The 20227-nt window shown below is 46.3% G+C and overlaps 1 protein-coding gene across 2 annotated transcripts in view; it reads left to right on the forward strand.

Moving 5' to 3' along the window:
* The first annotated feature begins 17918 nt into the window (after positions 1–17918).
* Positions 17919–20227, forward strand: part of LOC132833953 (carcinoembryonic antigen-related cell adhesion molecule 5-like) — a 62404-nt gene continuing 60095 nt past the window's right edge. Inside the window, exon 1 of one of the 2 annotated variants that reach the window (XM_060852647.1) lies at positions 17919–18272. In XM_060852647.1, coding sequence (XP_060708630.1) covers positions 18221–18272 — 52 coding nt within the window. In that variant the 5' untranslated portion in view covers positions 17919–18220. The remainder of the gene's footprint in view (positions 18273–20227) is intronic. The other variant, XM_060852646.1, reaches the window with a different exon arrangement.

A 20227-nucleotide genomic window follows, 5' to 3' on the forward strand; every position in this document is an offset into this window, starting at 1 on the left:
GCAAATGGTGCTATGAAACCTGTTGCCGTTCTGAAAAACGAATGTGCTTGAACAAAACAACAACAGAAGGAAAAGGAAAAGTCACAAGTGACTGGTAAACAAACAGAACTGCACAGTTCGATGGTTGGCTTTAGTTTTAACGAGGAAGACAATGATAATTCGGATTTAGATGAGTGGTGTTCTTTTTTTGCAACTCCCATTTCAAACTCTTCCTTACAGGTTGACCAGTCTTTGGAATGTACAGCTGTTTCACTTAATTCTCTATGACTTTACTGCTTTCGCTAATGCTGTAGTCCAGGAACAACAGCAACAAGATAATAATCTCCCTGCTGCATTTGTTATACTGGCAAAGCCTATTGACTTTACTTGTATCCTTGAACTTTGCCCCAAAAATAAGGAGTCTGCTGAGGATTTTTTGGAACGTTTTAGAGAATGTTATGAGTCCTATTTGGCGATTGTGCTTGGAATTTAAATGCTATTAATGCTCAGATTTGATTAGATTAGATTACGAACAGTGTGGAAACAGTCCCTTCGGCCCAACAAGTCCACACCGACCCCCCGAAGAGCAACCTACCCAGACCCATTCGCCTACGTTTACCCCTTCACCTAACTCTACGGGCAATTTAGTGTGGTCAATTCACCTAATCTGTGCATTCTTGGACTGTGGGAGGAAACCGGAGCACCCGGAGGAAACACATGCAGACATGGGGAGAATGTGCAAACGTGATTGGTCTTTCTTGTAATTAAGGCTGTATTATTTCTTTAAAAAACATATAAATAATGTGTAATTTTAAAACAGTGGCGCAACTTCATTACGGAACACACAAGCTTCAATCTCCATGTTGCTGGATAGAATTGCGTCAAGGTACCTTAATTCAAGTATCTAACGACTCTTGCTTTCTGAACGGACCGCATTTGTCGACTCTTTTGACCGACCTCGAACCAAGTGGCCCCTCTTGAGGGGCCTCGGGTCTTCATTTTGGTGCCGTGACACGTTTCGGCTCGGGACAGATTGTGAACAGCGGTGAAAGAGTTAAATGTCCTTCACTGTTGAGTGTTGAGGAATTCCGCCGGACAGACCTGAGTATTTTAAGAGCGTTTGGTTTTCCTCTGGTTCAAGTGGTGTCTCTCAATGTTTGTGAAGGTTTGTAGCTCAGGTTGAGGTTGAGGGTGTAGGTTTGCTGGCTGAGCTGTAGCTTTGATATCCAGACGTTTCATTACCTGACAAGGTAACATCATCAGTGGTGACCTCCAAGTGAAGCCAAGTGATGTCTGGCGTGACCCCTCACCCCGAAAGGATCGCTCTCAGCAAGGGTTGGGTCTGGGGTGGGGGGACTTTTCAAATGTTTACAAAAACAGTGGGGAGAGATTAATTGAAGTTGAGGGTGGTACTTACAGACAGTGGTCTTCGAAAAATTGCTGAACTCTGAGGGGAGGGTTCAAATCTGAATTCCCGAGCTTTGTTAATGTCTGGGTTTTTAAAACAATCTTCCATCTCCCGAGCTTTGATTTCTGAAGTAAAACAAAATTGATCTCCCGAGATTTGTTAATGTTCGGGTTTAAAAAAAACTCCGATCGCTCGAACTTCGTTAATCTTCGGATTTTAAAAAAAACTCCGATCGCTCGAACTTCGTTAATCTTCGGGTTTAAAAAAAACTCCGATCGCTCGAACTTCGTTAATCTTCGGATTTAAAAAAAACATGGATATTTGAAGCTCTCAGGGAGGCAGGTGGTCCCTGATCTTTGAAGTTTCTTGGGAGGCAAGAGGCCCCCAGTTTTTAATCATAGGTTATTATTTATATCATAAAATATAACACATACTCATAAGTTAATGAATAATAACAATAATAAATTAATAATTAAAAAACAATACTTAAGTTGATCTTTTTAAAGAAAAATATCACAGTATTTTATATTAAAAGTGTTTTTAAAAAGAGGTTTGTGAAATTGATGAGGGTTTGTGGAAGTCTGATCAGTGAGTAATAATTTTTTTAAAAAATTAGTTGCTATAAAACTGAAGTAATTTTAAAATGGGTAATTACACAGACAGAACAGATGATCCATCATCAACGTTGGTGAAATTATGTGAAAAATTCCCCGAAAAGTCTGAGGCCTTTAATCAAGAAAAGCATACCAAGCGCCTTCTTCACTATCCTCTCTACCCATGACAGAGCGGTCCAAGTATTTGGACCATTCCACAGCAACGAGGTCAGTCCCATCCTTCGCAACCCTGGGGTCAGGTAGACCCTCAGTATGTCGTGACACTTGGTGTTTGCAGACCCAGGATCTCTGCACAGCTCGATGCAGCTGTAGACAAAGATGGCCATCAGGGTGAAGATGGTATTGGGGATGTTCATTCCACCGCCCCCACCCCCCCAAGCCTTATCCAGGGCTTTGTACATAGAGTCCCTGCAGTCCCTGTCCATCTTAGACCTCCAGACGAAGTGGAAGATGGTAACGGTGCAGGTTTGGGGAATGGGCCAGACTTGCGCCATGTACAACAACAGAGAGAGTGCCTCACATCTGGTGGTCAGGTGTTTAACCGCAATGGGGAGGAAGCAGAGCTCCCAAAAGCCCAGATTCTGCCTCACTCTGGCTATAAGCTCCTCCCAAGGTTTTGTGTATGACCCGGCCTCTCCAAACCACATTCCAAGCATCTTCAGGTAAACTAGGTATCTGTGTCTGTGTGTGTGTCTGTGCGAGTGTGTGTGTGTCTATGGTATGTGTGTGTGTATGTGTGTGTGAGTGTCTATGTGTGTGTGGGTCTTTGTGAGTGTGTGTGTATGTGTGAGAATCTGTGTCTGTGTGTGTCTGTGCGAGTGTGTGTGTTTGTGTGTGTCTATGGTATGTGTGTGTGCACGTGTGTGTGTGAGTGTGTGTATGTGTGTGTTTGCGAACAGGGGTGCAGATTAACTTTTGCTCTTTCTGTGTAATTTTGCTTCCAAAAGTTCTTGCTACTCCCTTTGAACTCATCTTTCCTCTTGACCTGAAGGAGAATTGCAATATGAAGATCTAAAATGTTTGGGGCCAAAGGACAATCTCCAAGAGGAGGGCAGAAATTGGCCGGAGGCCTGTTCGACAGGCTTCACCCCATGGGGGCCTTCATGACCTGTGCCTGTTGAATTTTGTCACAAATAAACACTATAGTCCTCTTAAACAGAGCACGAGCATGAGAGTAAATATCAGAGAGAGAGAGAGAGAGATCAGAGATAGGAAAAGTGATAGCAAGATCAGAGACTGGGTGGGGGTTTTTGGAGAGAGAGAAAGAGAGAAAGAGAAATCAGAGATAGAGAGAGAGGGCAGAGATGGAGAGAAAGAAAGAGAGGGCAATGAAAACGGAAAGTGGGGAGTGGGTGAGGTGTGGTGAATTTATCAGAACAATGGCTCTTTCTGTCTGTCATCCCAGAGTTAATATGGAACCCTTAATCAGCGTCAGGGAGACACAAACTGGCTGCTGCCACACTGCTGCTTGTGGGATCTTGCTGTGCATCCCACATTGCAACAAGTGGCCTGGCTCCAAAAATGCAGTTTACAGAGGCTGGGGTTTTAGATTTTCTGTCTGTCTGTCTGTCTTTGTCTAGCTCCTTCTCTCCACACTTTCCTCAGTCTGTGTGTACAGGAGAGAGACAGAGACAGAGAGACAAGAGTGAGATACTCTGAGAGAGAGAGAGAGAGAGAGACAGCAACAGAGAGAGGGAGAGCCAGAGCCAGAGACAGAGATAAGACTAAAATACTTGAGAGAGAGAGAGAAAATGAGACACACAGAGAGACAGAGAGAGAGAGAGAAAGACAGCAACAGAGACAGAGAGGGAGAGAGAAAGACAGGGAGACAGAGAGAGAGTGAGAGAGACAGAGACAAAGACAGAGACAGAGGGCCAAAGAGAGAGAGAGAGAACGATAGAGGTAGAGAGAGACACACATACAGAGGGAGAGACAGAAAGAGACAGAGACAGAGTGAGAAAGACAGCGACAGAGAGACAGAAAGAGACTTGGAAAAGTGAGAAAGCAGGAAAATTAGGAAAGAGAGAGAGGCATTTGAGAAAATTAGTTTCTGGAGTTACAGCATATCATGAACATTTAGGCAGGATCGCAGAACAGAAAGGATTCAGATTATTGGGTCTGCCTGCTGCATTATTGGGGATGGGATCTTGCTGTGCAGTCATACAACATAGACTAGATTACTTACAGTGTGGAAACTGGCCCTTCGGCCCAACCAGTCCACTCCAACCCAGACCCATTCCCCTACATTTACCCCTGTACCCAACACTACAGGCAACTTAGCATGGCCAATTCACCTAATCTGCACATCTTTGGACTGTGGAAGGAGACCCATGCAGATAAGGGGAGAACGTGCAAACTCCACACAGTCAGTTGCCTCAGGCGGGAATTGAACCCAGGTCTCTGGTGCTGTGAGGCAACAGTGCTACTGTGCCGCAGTAATTGCTGCAATGCTGTCGCCTCAGGCAGTGCGAGTTTTCATCAGCTCACATTGGCTTATAAGTTTTCGAAAGGATCCAGCAGGAAAGCTCATACATTACTGAGAGATTGTGGGTGTCCCGCTGAGATTGGAACCCCTGGGAACTTGCTGTCCCATCTCTGTCTCTGTAAAGATTTCCTTGCTCTGTCTTTTAACTCGTCTGGTGCATTTTCTCTGAGGGAATTAGTCATGCAGAAGATCCAAAAAGCAAGAGAGAGAGCCAGCAGGTTTGGGGCAAGGTGACCTTTGAACAAGATCATCCTCCAAGAGGGATCAACGGTCCTAAGGCCTGTTCGAAAGGCTGCACCCTGTGGGGCCCAGGTGAATTGTGTCTATTTAAGACCCCACGGTTTAACTTCCTCCAGAGGACCATGTTTTTCAGGGAGCTTTAGTTTAACTGGGGCCTGTCGGATTGCGGCCTGGTCGTATGAAAAGAGATGTGAAGCCTGGGGCTAAAGTAACTGGGGCCTTGGGATATTTGACAATCCCCAGTGAGTGTCTGACAGACAGGACTCCCCAAGGAGGAAATTAAAATCATAAATGTGAAATACTCCTGAAAGAGTCATAGAGATGTACAGCATGGAAACAGATCCTTCGGTCCAACCCGTCCATGCCAACCAGATATCCCAACCCAATCTAGTCCCACCTGCCAGCACCCGGTCTACATCCCTCCAAACCCTTCCTATTCATATACCCATCCAGATGCCTTTTAAATGTTGCAATTGTACCAGCCTCCACCACTTCCTCTGGCAGCTCATTCCATACATGTACCACCCTCTGTGTGAAAAAGTTGCCCCTTAGGTCCTTTTTATATCTTTCCCCTCTCACCCTAAACCTATGCCCTCTAGTTGTGGACTTTCCCACCCCAGGAAAGAGACTTCATCGATTTATTCTATCCATGACCCTCATCATTTTATAAACCTCTATAAGGTCACCCATCAGACTCCGATGCTCCAGGGAAAGTAGCCCCAGCCTATTCAACCTCTCCCTATTGCTCAAATTCTCCAACCCTGACAACATCCTTGTAAATCTTTTCAGGTTTTACAACATCCTTCCGATAGGAAGGAGAACAGAATTGCATGCAATATTCCAAAAGTGGCCTAACCAAAGTCCTGTACAGCCGCAACATGACCTCCCAACTCTGTACTCAATACTCTGACCAATAAAGGAAAGCATACCAAACGCCTTTTTCACTATCCTATCTACCTGCGACTCCACTTTCAAGGAGCTATGAACCTGCACTCCAAGGTCTCTTTGTTCAGCAACACTCCCTAGGACCTTACCATTAAGTGTATAAGTTCTGCTAAGATTTGTTTTCTCAAAATGCAGCACCTCGCATTTATCTAAATTAAACTCCATCTGCCACTTCTCAGCCCATTGGCGCATCTGGTTATGATGCTGTTGTAATCTGAGGTAACCTTCTTTGCTGTCCACACACCTCCAATTTTGGTGTCATCTACAAACTTACTAACTGTACCTCTTATGCTCACATCCAAATCATTTATATAAATGATGAAAAGTAGTGGACACAGCACTGATCCTTGTGGCACTCCACTGGTCACAGACCTCCAGTCTGAAAAACAACCCTCCACCACCACCCTCTGTCTTCTACCTTTGAGCCAGTTCTGTATCCAAATGGCTAGTTCTCCCTGTATTCCATGAGATCTAACCTTGCGAACCAGTATCCCATTAGGAACCTTGTTGAATGCCTTACTGAAGTCCATATAGGTCACTTCCACCGCTCTGCCATTATCAATCCTCTTTGTTACCTCATCAAAAAATGCAATCAAGTTTGTGAGACATGGTTTCCCACGCACAAAGCCATGTTGACTATCCCTAATCAGTCTTTGCCTTTCCAAATACATGTACATCTTGTCTCTCAGGATTCCCTCCAACAACTTGCCCACCACCGATGTCAGGCTCACTGGTCTATAGTTCCCTGGCTGTCCTTATTACCCTGCTTAAACAGTGACAGAACATTAGCCAACCTCCAATCTTCCGCACCTCACCTGTGACTATCGATGGAAAAGCACAGCAGGTCAGGCAGCATCTGAGGAGCAGAAGAATTGACGTTTTGGGCATAAGCCCTTCATCAGGAATGAGTCCTGATGAAGAGCTTATGCCTGACCTGCTTCCCTTTCACCCTGACAGGAATATACTGTCTCTGGATTTTCGTTATCTCATTTCTGAAGACTTCCCATTTTCCAGCCATCCCTTTACCTGCGAACATCTGCCCCCAGTCATCTTTTGAAAGTTTTTCCCTAATAACATCAAAATTGGCCTTTGTCCAATTTAGAACTTCAACTTTTAATTCTGGTTTATCCTTTTCCATCACTATTTTAAAACGAATAGAATTATGGTCGCTGGCCCCAAAGTGCTCCCCCACTGACACTTAGTCACCTGCCCTGCCTTATTTCCCAAGAGTAGGTCCTTCCCTAGTTGGTACATCCACATACTGAATCAGCAGATTTTCTTGTACGCACTTAACAAATTCCTCTCCATCTAAACCCTTAACTCTATGTCAGTCCCAGTCTATGTTTGGAAAGTTAAAATCCCCTACCATAACCACCCTATTTTTCTTACAGATAACTGAGACCTCCTTACAAATCTGTTTCTCAATTTCCCTCGGACTATTACGGAATCTATAATACAATCCCAATAAGGTGATCATCCCTTTCTTATTTCTCAGTTCAACCTAAATAACTTCCCTGGATGTATTTCTGGGAATATCCTCCCTCAGCACAGCTGTAATGCTATCCCTTGTCAAAAACGCCACGCCCCCTCCTCTCTTGCCTCCCTTTCTATCCTTCCTGTAGCATTTGTATCCTGGAACATTCAGCTGCCAGTCCTGTCCGTCCCTGAGCCATGTTTCTGTAATTGCTATGACATCCCAGTCCAATGTCCCTAACCATGCCCTGAGTTCATCTGCCTTCACTGTTCGGCCTCTTGCATTGAAATAAATGCAGTTTAATTTATCCATCCTACCTTGTTCTCTGCTTTGTCCCTGCCTGCCCTGACTGTTGGACTCGCTTCTGTTCTCAACTGTACCAGTCTCAGATTGAACTCTTTCCTCACATCGCCCTGGGTCCCACCCCCCCACCTTACTAGTTTAAATCCTCCCAAGCAGTTCTAGCAAATTTCCCTGCCAATATATTAGTTCCATTCCAATTCAGGTGCAATCCGTCCTTCTTGTACAGGTTACTTCTACCACAGAAGAGATTCCAATGATCCAAAAATGTGAATCCTTCTCCTATACACCAGCTCCTCAGCCATGCATTCATCTGCTCTGTCCTCAATATTCCTACCCTCACTAGCTCATGGCACCGGGAGTAATCACCCCAGGGGACTTACCTATGGAATAGACCCTGATCTCGGAGTTTGTGAAACACCAGAGAAGATCGATTCATCGACGGAGGAGACTCGGGCCAGGCTTGAACCGATCTCGGTCACGTTGCAGAAGCATGAGCAGGTGATCCAGCGTCTCGGGCAGCGAGCTGGGGAGGTGGACCAATGGGCTGTGGCCTCCGAAACTGCAGCAGAATCCTCGCGGGTCTGGACCAGGCCTTGGATTGGCAGATACAGGCCTTGGGGGGGGAGTAGGACGACGGAAGAACATCCATCTGGTGGGGCTTCCGGAGCGGGAGGAGGAAGGGCAGCTCGTCAGCTTCTTGGACCAATGGCTCGCGCAGTTTCTGAAACTGGAAATCGAGGTAGGCCGTGTTTGGGTTGAGCGGGTCCACTGGGGTCAGAGTGTCCAGGCCCAGATTGGACCAGTGCCCCTGCCCGGTCCTAGTGCAACTCCAGCACTACAGAGATAAACAAATGGTGCTGGAAACCTTGAGAGCCCTGGGGAAGGATCTGAAAGGATTACGAGTTATGCTTTTCCAGGACTTTTCTCCAGTCATGATTTGTAAGAGGAATGCCTTTGAGGTAAAAAGGCAGCTGAGGGGCTTGAATATCCAGTATTCCATAAGATATCCAACAATATTATGTTTCAGCCACAGAGGGTCTGTGTTCAATTATATTTCACCAGAAAAGGCAAAGGACTTCCTTGATGCGTTAAAATAGACTAACTGGCTGGAATAATACGGACAATAATGTTTATTTTGTTTTTCTCTCTAATTTGCCTGGTTTGGAGGGATGTTTTTATTTAATATATGTTGGCGTCATAATTGTTTTTTATTTCATTTTCTCTCTTCCTTCTCCCTCCCCTCCTGTCATCCTTTGTACCCTTTTTTCTGTCTTATCATTTCCCTTTGTTCTTCTTGTCTGGTATGGGAATGGGGGGGGGGGGCGGTTGGGGGAAATGGGGAGAGGTTAAATATTTCTGTTCTCCCAGGAGTGCCTCGGGTTACAGCACGGAGGGGATGGGTTGGGTGCCCGCTTTTAACTTTCTTGTTATAAGATGTGTGTATTTTTTTCCTTACTTTGTGTTGTCTGGGGTGGAGGCGTGGCTTCAGCTGGAAGGAGCCATGGAGGAGTTCATGGATCCTATGAGCGCTCCCTGTAGTCAAGGGGGAAATTCTCCTTTCATTTGTGCTGTATGTCGGTATGTTGTAGAAGTAGCTGGTAGTTTTGATTTGGTAGTTTTGGAAGATGTATTTTTAAATTTAAGATTCTTTCATTCTGTGCGAGGAAGAACGTTCTAATGAGCTGGGTGTCGGAGAATCCCCCGGGACTTTCAGGCCGGCGTAGATTTGTCATGGAGCACGTCCTCCCAGACCATGGTGCACATGAAAACGGAGCAGTTTTATCGAACATGGCGGCCCTTTCTGAATTATATAGATGCACACTTGTCGGATATATCAATCAATTTGTGTAGTCTTGAGGGCTATGTCCAGTAATACAGGGAGCCCTGGGAGTAAGAATCCTTAAAAAATATGTGTTGGCTTCTAATGCTTCCGGTGGGGGGTCGAGCTTTGGTGGGATTGCACTGAGTGTTATAATTTAACGGAATCTAACTTAGGTTACAGTACGGCGGCATGGTGGCTCAGAGGTTAGCCCTGCTGCCTCACAGCACCAGGTACCCGGGTTCGATTCCTGCCGTGTCTGCGTGGGTTTCCTCCGGGTGCTCCGGTTTCCTCCCATGGTCCAAAGATGTGCAGGTCAGGTGAATTGACCATGCTAAATTGCCTCTTGCATTAGGTTAGGGGTAAATATAGGGTAGGGGAATGGGTCTGGGTGGGCTACTCTTCGAAGGGTTGGTGTGGACTTGTTGGGCTGAAGGTCCTGTTTCCACACTGTAGGGAATCTAATCTTACCTTAGTATGTGGCTATAGAGGACATTGGTTAGGCCACTTTTGGAATATTGCATGCAATTCTGGTCTCCTTCCTATCGGAAAGCTGTTGTGAAACTTGAAAGGGTTCAGAAAAGATTTACAAGGATGTTGCCAGAGTTGGAGGATTTGAGCTATAGGGAGATGCTGATCAGGCTGGGGCTGTTTTCCCTGGAGCGTCGGAGGTTGAGGGGTGACCTTTCAGAGGTTTACAAAATTATGAGGGGCATGGATAGGGTAAATAGGAAAAGTCTTTTCCCTGGAGACGGGGAGTCCAGAACTAGAGGGGCATAGGTTTAGGGTGAGAGAGGAAAGATATAAAAGAGACCTAAGAGGCAACTTTTTCACGCAGTTTGGTGGTATGTGTATGGAATGAGCTGCCAGAGGAAGTGGTAGAGGCTGGTATAATTGCAATATTTAAGAGGCATTTGGATGGGTATATGAACAGGAAGGGTTTGGAGGGATATGGGCCGGGTGCTGGCAGGTGGGACTAGATTGGGTTGGGATATCTGGTCGGCGTGGACGAGTCGGACCGAAGAGTCTGTTTCCATGCTGTATATCTCTATGACTCTATGACTTGGTTTAATTTTATTTTTTGTCTTTTCCTTCGTTATTTATTGAATTGTCGTATTTGTGGGATTTTTTTCTTCTCTCTCCTCAGTGGTTTGTGGAGTAGTGTAGTAGTTTGTTTTCTGTTATTGTCATTATATTATAAAGCTGTCACACCATTTTGCAGTGATTTGGTAATTTGGAAAAAAATTTAAGATGTTTTTTCTCGATGAAAGTATTTACAAAAAAAAATTCATTTATCTGTTTCTGTGCTGTGACCTCTCCCAAACGGGTTCCTCTAAGATCGTTGTGAATTTCACTGTTTATTACTTTTCCCAGATGTGCTCTGATGTCCAGTGTTACATGAATTCATAGAATCCCTACAGTGTGGAAAAACCGGCCATTTGGCCCATCAATTCCACACTGACCCTCTGAAGCGTAACCGATCCTGACCCATTCCCCAACCCTATTACTCTACATTTCCCCTGACTAATACACCTAACCTACACATCACTGAAGACTATGGGACAATTTAGCATGGCCAATCCACCCTAACCTGCACATCCCTTGGCACTATGGGACAATTTAGCATGGCCAATCCACCCTAACCTGCACATCCCTGGGCACGATGGGACAATTTAGCATGGCCAATCCACCCTAATCTGCACATCCCTGGGCACGATGGGACAATTTAGCATGGCCAATCCACCCTAACCTGCACATCCCTGGACACTATGGGACAATTTAGCATGGCCAATCCACCCTAATTTGCACATCCCTGGATACTATGGAACAATTTAGCACGGCCGATCCACCCTACCCAGCACATCCCTAGGCACTATGGGACAATTTAGCATGGCCAATCCACCCTAACCTGCACATCCCTGGACACTATGGGACAATTTAGCATGGCCAATCCACCCTAATCTGCACATCCCTGGGCACTATGGGACAATTTAGCACGGCCAATCCACCCTACCCAGCACATCCCTAGGCACTATGGGACAATTCAGCACGGCCAATCCACCCTAACCTGCACATCTTTAGACTGAGGGAGGAAACTGGAGCATCCAGAGGAAACCCATGCGGACACGGGGAGAATGTGCAAACTCAGTATGGACAGTCACTGGATGGTGGAATTGAATCGGGGTCTCTGGAGCTGTAAGGCAGCAATGCTAACCACTGAGCCCCCCACGTTTTTTCAGTTTTTCTTTGTTTCTTCCACTAACCAATGTGAGTGGAACAGAAATATATATATTTTGAAACAGTGGACAGGGAAATGAAGTTAACTACACAGACAAATTAAATGAAAATATAATAATTGACAAGCAGAAAGAATCATAGAGCAATTCTTTCATTATGAAATCTGTGATTAAGATGTTTCAGTCATTTTAAAGGCAAGATGTTCGATCACTGAGCTACCAATCGGTCAATCAGACAAATTTAAGAGTCATAGAATCATACAGCATGAAAACAGACCCTTCAGTCCGACCAGTTTGTGCTGACTATCATCCAAAACTGAACTCGTCCCTGCTGCATTTGGCCTATATAATTCAAACAGCAAAGGCAGTAACTGCGCAGGTGGATGTCAGAGTAACGTGGGAGGAGGAGTGGTGGTGCACGCGGAGCGATATCATTTGAGAGAAAGGTCAATAAAATGCAGGTTGGCCATTTCCAATCAACTGATAACTGAACGGACCCCCAATTGACTTCAGCAGAAAGACCTGAGATGGTGGTCTTTCCCTGCTGGGCCTTGGCAGCAGCTGCCTCAAGAATTTTGTTTATTCAAAAATATACTTTATTCCTGAAAATATCTTTATATTTACACATCGTCACAAACGCAGCTTGCTTCTGCGCAGGAGAATATCAAGGAAATAAACAAACATTGGAATTTGAGTCTATTCAAAACAAAGACATCTCTTACCTGGATGTGTGCTCAGATAACTGAATGGACTCCCATCGTACTTCACAGGAAGACCTCGGATGGTGGTCTTTCCCCACTGCCCCTTGGCAGTAGCTGTCCTGACCTTTAGTGCATCCCTCAGCATGTCGTCTTGGACTTCGGAATGAGCTAGTCTGTAACACTTTGTCACGGGCGACTCTTTGCATTGGAAGACTACCAAGATTCAAGCAGACCAGAGGAAGCCTTTGACTGAGTTAATGGTCCTCCAGGCGCAGTTGACGTTGGTCTCAGTGTGCGTCCCGGGGGATCAAACTGTACAGCGCAGAGCCCCGCGTCTCAGGATGAACCTTGACACAAACCACTGCATCTTCCTCCAGAATATTCAGAAAATGGAGCTTCTGGCGAGGAAATGGGTATTAAAACGCAAACAACAGTTCAGCATGTCCTGCGGAAACCTCTTTGGAAGAGGTTGGTTAGCCCAGTTCCAACTCCCAACAGCGTGGCTTCAGTTCTGCACCAGCTGAGGTTACCATGACAACATCTCCTTCTTCCATCTGCCCTTCCCCTGAGGTTAAATCGCCACCAATCATCTCTCTCCAATGGTCCAGGAGGACTACGGTGACTTTACTTCCTTCTCAGGGAAGGGAGAGATAACTCAGGAGAGTCAAGAAGCTTCTTCCTTGATTATTGATGAAGTGCATCAAACCACGAGAGCCCTAGAATATGTCAGTTCAAAGGGAGAGGTAATTCCGTGTCCCTTTAGTTGAAGAGTAATCCAATAATGATGTGGAGAGGTAATGGAGTACATCAGTTTCTGCTAACGCTGATCAGATGGTTTGTCTTCAGGAGAGATGAATGCAGAATGAAATATTAGTTGGGTGGGATGGGGCGAGTGGTGGGGTATATATGGAGGTTATAATCCAGTCCAACTGTACACAGCTGGTTAAGCTGAACTCGTCAGCTGTGAGGCCCGGAGGAGAGCAGCATGGGCTGGAGGCCCAGAACCATGCTTGCTACAAGCCCACAGGAGAGTGGATTACAGGCCAGGAGGGGAGCAGGCTGTAGGCCCAGAGGGGAGTGGGCTAGGGGTCAAGAGGGGAGAGAGCTGTAGGCCTGGATGGGAGCGGGCTGGTGGCCCAGAGGGGAGTGGGTTGGAGGCTGGGAGGGGAGTAGGCTGGAGGCTGGGAGGAGAGTGGGCTGGAGGCTGGGAGGGGAGTGGGCTGGGGCTTGGAGGGTTGGGAGGGGAGTGTGCTTGTGGCTGGGAGGAGAGCGGGCTGGGGGCTGGGAGGGGAGCGGGCTGGAGGCAGGGAGGGGAGCGGGCTGGAGGCTGGGAGGGGAGCGGGCTGGAGGCTGGGAGGGGAGTGGGCTGGGGGCTGGGAGGGGAGTGGGCTGGGGGTTGGGAGGAGTGGGCTGGATTCTCAGAGGGGAGGGGTCTGTCAGCCTGGAGTGGAGCTAGGGCAGCTGTTGGACTGGGGACTGGAGCGAGCGGTCAGTGGTGTGTGAGCCCGGTTGGATCACATGTTGAAACCTCTTGCCCTGATCTACTGCAATGTTTCTCTGTAATCTGTCTATTGGACTGTAATGTTTATTCCTTTAACTTTATTTCTTATTTTCTAACTTAGACTATGAATCAATGTAAGTTAATCTACCTTCCTCTTTTTTTAGTTTCAATATTTTGTATTTTGATCAGATGTTCCCTTAACATTCTAAATTCTAAAGGAAACAGGCTTAACATCTGTAAGCTCTCCTCACAGCGTAACCCCTGAAAGCCTAGTCCTCATTCTTGTAAACCCATCATGTACTCCCTAATAAGCCGTGGTGCTTACAGTGCTCCAAGTGAAGTCTAACACGGGCTGTGTGTAACCGCACCATAACTTCAGGGTTGTTGTACTGCAGTCCTCTTGATGTAAAGACCAGATATCCATTAGCATTTCTGTCCCTCTCCGTGGTACGTTAAGGTGCAATGCACCTGAACCCTCAGTTCTCTCGGGACGGCCACTGGGTCAAACACCATATCATCTAGAAAGTACCTTTTTGGTCCAAACTGGATGGCCGCACAGTTGCTTGCACTGAGCTCCATCTGCTGCAGTTTTTCCCATTTGCTCAGTGTAACAATATCCCGATGTAAGTTTATGCTATCATCTACAATGTCGCCATACCTTGTGCCATATGCATGCATGAGTGAGAGATTTTGACAGTATCCAGCAGAGGGAGCTTCTGGAAGGTGAGGCATGTGCCTCTCTGTCTATGAGGGTGTGTGTGTCTGTGAGGATGTGTGTGTGTGTGTCTCTGTGTGTGCGTGTGTGTGTGTGTGTCTGTGTGTGTGCATGTGTGTATATTTGTGTGCGTGTGTATGTATGCGTCTGTGTGTGTGTCTGTGAAGGTGTGTGTGTCTGTGTATCTATGAGGGCATGTGTATGTGTATGTCTTCGTGTCTGTGAGGGTGTGTATGTGTGTGAGTCTGTGTCTGGTTGTGTGTGTGTGCCTGTGAGTGTATGTGTGTGTGTGTGTCTGTGAGTGTGTGTATGTGTGATTGCATGCATGCGGATGTCTGTGAGTGTGTCTGTGTGAGTATGTGTATGTTTGAGTGCATATGAGTGTGTGTCTGTGAATGTGTGTGTCTGTGAGTGTGAGTGCATGTCTGTGTACGTGTATGCGTTTGCTTGTATGTGTATGTCTGTGTGTGTATGTGTGTGTATGTGCATGTGAGTGCATGCATGAGAGCGCGCATGTATCTGTGAGTGTGTGTGTGTGCATATGTGCGTGTGTGTATGTGTGTCTGAGTGTGTGAGTGCATGCATGTGAGTGTGTGGGTCTGAGTGTGTGTGTGTACTTATGAGGGTGTGTGTATACATGTAGGTGTGTGCATGCGAGCGTGTGCATGTGTGTGTCTGTGTGTCCGTGTCTGTCTGTCTGTGGGTTTGTGAGTCCATCCATGTGTCTGTGTGCGTGTCTCTGTGTGTGTGTCTGTGAATCTGTGCGTGTGTGTGCGTGTCTGTGAGTTTGACAGTGCTTGCATGTGTCTGTGCGCATGCCTGTGTGTGTCTGTTTGTGTGTGTCTGTGTGTGAGTGTGTGCATATATGTGTGTGTGTGTCTGTGAATTTGTGAGTGTGTGCATGTGTCTGTGTGCGTGCCTCTGTGTGTCTGTTTCTATGTATCTGTGTGTGTGTGTGTGTGTGTGTGCTGGTGGCTGGGAGGGGAGTGGGCTGGGGGTTGGGGGTTGGGAGGAGTGGGCTGGAATCTCAGAGGGGAGGGGTTTGTCAGCCTGGAGTGGAGCTGGGGCAGCTGTTGGACTGGGGACTGGACCGAGTGGTCAGTGTTGTGTGAGCCCGGTTGGATCACATGTTGAAACCTCTTGCCCTGATCTACTGCAATGTTTCTCTGTAATCTGTCTATTGGACTGTAATGTTTATACCTTTAACTTTATTTCTTATTTTCTAACTTAGACTATGAATCAATGTAAGTTAATTTACCTTCCTTTTTTTAGTTTCAATATTTTGTATTTTGATCAGATGTTCCCTTAACATTCTAAATTCTAAAGGAAACAGGCTTAACATCTGTAAGCTCTCCTCACAGCGTAACCCCTGAAAGCCTAGTACTCATTCTTGTAAACCCATCATGTACTCCCTAATAAGCTGTGGTGCTTACAGTGCTCCAAGTGAAGTCTAACACGGGCTGTGTGTAACCGCACCATAACTTCAGAGTTGTTTTACTGCAATCCTCTTGATGTAAAGATCAGCAATCCATTAGCATTTCTGTCCCTCTCCGTGGTATGTTAAGGTGCAATGCACCTGAACCCTCAGTTCTCTAGGGACGGCCACTGGGTCAAACACCATATCATCTAGAAAGTACCTTGATCTATCCCTTTTCGGTCCAAACTGGATGTCCACACAGTTGCTTGCACTGAGCTCCATCTGCTGCAGTTTTTCCCATTTGCTCAGTGTAACAATATCCCGATGTAAGTTTATGCTATCATCTACAATGTCGCCTAACTTTGTGCCATATGCATGCATGAGTGAGAGATTTTGACAGTATCCAGCAGAGGGAGCTTCTGGAAGGTGAGGGCATGTGCCTCTGTGTCTATGAGGGTGTGCGTGTCTGTGTGTCTGTGAGGATGTGTGTGTGTGTGTGTGAGGGTGTGTGTGTGTCTGTGTATCCATGAGGGCATGTGTATGTGTACGTGTCTGTGAGGGTGTGTATGTGTCTGAGTCTGGGTCTCGTTGTGTGTGTGTGCCTGTGAGTGTGTGTATGTGTGATTGCATGCATGTGGATGTCTGTGAGTGTGTCTGTGTGAGTATGTGTGTGTGTTTGAGTGCATATGAGTGTGTGTCTGTGAATGTGTGTGTCTGTGAGTGTGAGTGCGTGTCTGTGTACGTGTATGTGTTTGCGTGTATGTGTATGTCTGTGTGTGTACGTGCATGTGAGTGCATGCATGAGAGCGCGCATGTCTCTGTGAGTGTGTGTGTGTGCATATGTGTATGTGTGTCTGAGTGTGTGAGTGCATGCATGTGAGTGTATGGGTCTGAGTGTGTGTGTGTGCATATGAGGGTGTGTGTATGCATGTAGGTGTGTGCATGCGAGCGTGTGCCTGTGTGTGTCTGTGTGTCCGTGTGTGTGTGTGTCTGTCTGTGGGTTTGTGAGTCCATCCATGTGTCTGTGTGTGTGTCTGTGAATCTGTGCGTGTGTGTGTGTGTGTCTATGAGTTTGAGAGTGCTTGCATGTGTCTGTGCGCGTGCCTGTGTGTGTGAGTGTGCACATATATGTGTGTGCGTGCCTCTGTGTGTCTGTTTCTGTGTGTGTGTGCGTGCCTCTGTGTGTCTGTTTCTGTGTGTGTGTGTGTGTGTGTGTGTGTGTGTGCATGTGAGTGCAGCCGCTTCGAGGGCAGTGTGTATTGACGCAGACTGGCCAGGTATACATGAAGGTAGTGCCCATCGCCACCAGCCAAGCGATGTCTGGCACACGATGCAGACACTGTGGGTTCAACTCCAACACTGTCTGAGGTTCCTGTGAAGGACTCTCGTTAACCTGACTTGAGGCATGAAAACCCTCAGATTAAACCCACCAGCGGCCATCGCTATCTAATGGCCCCATGGTGTGAGAGACTATGTCTAAGTGATTAGGACTGCACTCAAGAGGGGCAAGAATGAATTCTGACCATCGGGTTGGCCTCTCCTGCTCAATCCTACCCATACGCCCCCACCCCACCGAGACCCTGGAAACAATGAATGCTGGGAACAGGACTGAAACAGCCGAAGGAGCGATTAATCCCGTTCTCCGTCGGCACAGTCACGGTTCTCCGAATAGACACAGATTCCCTGCGCTGGCTGCATTTCCAGTCCCGGTGACCTCACTCCGCGACCAACCCAAGGTAGGTGACCGCCCTTTGATATCCTTCCCTTCTGTTCGGGAAAAGATCCTGAGCTGATCGAGGAACTGCCAAACAAAACTCTTAAAAGAGAAAGCAGCTCTCAGTGGAACAACAGATTGACCCTTCCCCTCCCCCCACAGCTGCATGGAGGTACCACGTAAAGTATGCACTGTGCAGAGATTCCCGAGTTAAAATATTCCAGCAAATGGAAAACAGAAAAAAAAACGAGGCCAGCAGCCAAGAAATGTTTCTGTGTTGCGACTGGTTATTTATATATCCTGCCTCTGGCTGGTTTAATATTTTTAACCAGTATTCACAGGCTGTTCAGTCAGAGACTGGCCAGTGATGCAGGGGTGTGGTGGTCATATTTAGTCCCCACATGCCTTCTCAAACCGCCAACATAAACAAATAAAATCTTGTGAAAGGAAGTGACAAAATCGCAGCAGCCATGAAGTTTCCTGCCTTTTTTGGGAGTTGCTCGGGCTGTCTGCAGTCTGTTGCATCCGAGATAAGAACCCAGCTCCCTTGGATCGGGACCAACACTCCTCGTTCAGTACCGAATGTCCCCAGTTGCTGTTGCCATCAGTGAGTCAAAGCAACGAGGGAGCGCCTGGAGTGTAGACCTGAGACTACCAGCTCTCTCAAGATGAAAGTGTGCGGGGTGCCTTTGTTTGTCTGCACTATCATTTTTTCTTCAGGTGAGACTTAACTTTCCAAGGGGGTTTCATCGCCTTAAGACGTGCGTTTTGATTTTCAGTTCCTTTTCCCCACAGGCTCCTTCATTCAAAGAGTTCGCACAAACACTTTTCGATCCGTGTGAGTAATTGCTATCAAACTTCAACCTTTTCCCATCTGCATGTTACAAGCCCAGATCCCCTGCAATTGTCAAGAAGTATTTGTGCGATTCCGATGCTATGGACCAAGCGCCAGAAAATGAAATCGGAATAGTTAGGTCACATATCGACAGCATGCTTGCCTTTATTGCTCAGTCCTTTGAGCACAGGAGTTGGGATGTTATGTTGAGGTTGTACAGGACATTGGTGAGGCCTGTTCTGGAGTACTGTGTCCACGTTTGGTCATCCTGTTATAGGAACGATATTATGAAACTGGAGAGAGTTCAGAAGAGATTTATTTGGATGTTGCCAAGAATAGAAAGTTTGAGTTATAAGGAAAGGTTAGATAGACTAGGAACCTTTTCACTGGAACATAGGAGGTTGAGAGGCGACCTGGTAGAAGTTTATAAAATAATGAGGGGTATAGTTAGGTTTGACAATAGTTGTCTTTTCTCTAAAATAAGGGATTTCAAGACTAGGGGGCACATTTTAAAGGTGAGAGGAAAGAGATTTTGAAAAGGCCTGAGGCTGAATTGTTTTACACAGAGGGTGGTTCATGTGTGAAAACAATTTCCCGAGGAAGTAATGGGTGCAGGTACAATTACAACATTTAAATGACATTTGGATAAGTACATGATCAGAAATTGGAGGGATATGGTTAAAAAGAAGGACTGCAGATGGTGGAAACCGGAGTCGAGATTAGAGTGGCGCTGAAAAAGCACAGCAGGTCAGGCAGCATTGGAGGAGCAGGAAAATCGACGTTTAGGGCAAAGGCCCTTCATGTATTCCTAATGAAGGGCTTTTGCCCAAAACATCAACTTTCCTGCTCCTCGGATGCTGCCTGACCTGCTGTGCTTTTCCAGCACCACTCTAATCTAGACTCTGGAGGGATATGGGCCAAGAGTAGGCAGATTGGACTAGATCAGTTTGGGAACATGGTCAACATAGGCTGGTTGGACCAGAGGGTGTGTTTCCATGCTGTAAGACTCTGTGAGGTGGTTGTTTTTGTTTAGATGGGCTGAAGGGCGATTGTGCTGTGCTGTCGGCCATGTGACTCAATAATGAGTGTGCCACATATTCCGTCACATGTCCAGGGTCAGACTGGACTTGAAACATCAACTCTGCACCTCTCTCAACAGATACTGCCAGCCCTGCTGAGTTTCTTTAGTGTTCCCTGTTTATTTCAGATCCAAGCTTTGCAAGAGTTCTTGAAGATGTTATGAATGCACTTTCGAGACACTGTATCGAGAAAAGTTGAATTCTATTTGCAATGTTCTGCATTTTCAATTTAAACTGTTTTCCCCTCAGCCTGACATGTAATATATGTTACCAATATTAAGAATTGTATTGAGATGTATAAGAATAGATGGTAGAGTCATTGAGTCATACGGCACGGAAACAGATCTACAGTCCAACTAATCCATGACAATCATATTCCCAAACTAAACTAGTCCCACCTGCCTATTCCTGGCTCATATCCCTCCAAATCTTTCCTCTTTGTGTATTTAGCTAATTGTCTTTTAAACATACCCACATCACACTTTCCCTGGAACTTCATTCCACACATGAACTACCCTGTCTGTAAAGGAAACTGCCCCTCAGGTCTTCTTAAAATCTTTCTCCTCTCATCTTAAACTATACCCCTTAATCTTGAAATCCCCCATCCTAGAGATAAGGTATTATCCTGCCATTCACCTTATCTACAGCCCTCATGAACCTCTGTAAGGTCACCTTTCAGCAGGGAGAAATGTGCCACCTTATTCAGCCTTCCTTATTGATTCTGTCCTTCCATATGTTATCAATATTAAGTTAAAAATCAC

This window comes from Hemiscyllium ocellatum, chromosome 38 (assembly GCF_020745735.1).
Source record: "Hemiscyllium ocellatum isolate sHemOce1 chromosome 38, sHemOce1.pat.X.cur, whole genome shotgun sequence".
Taxonomy (NCBI): Eukaryota; Metazoa; Chordata; class Chondrichthyes; order Orectolobiformes; family Hemiscylliidae; genus Hemiscyllium; species Hemiscyllium ocellatum.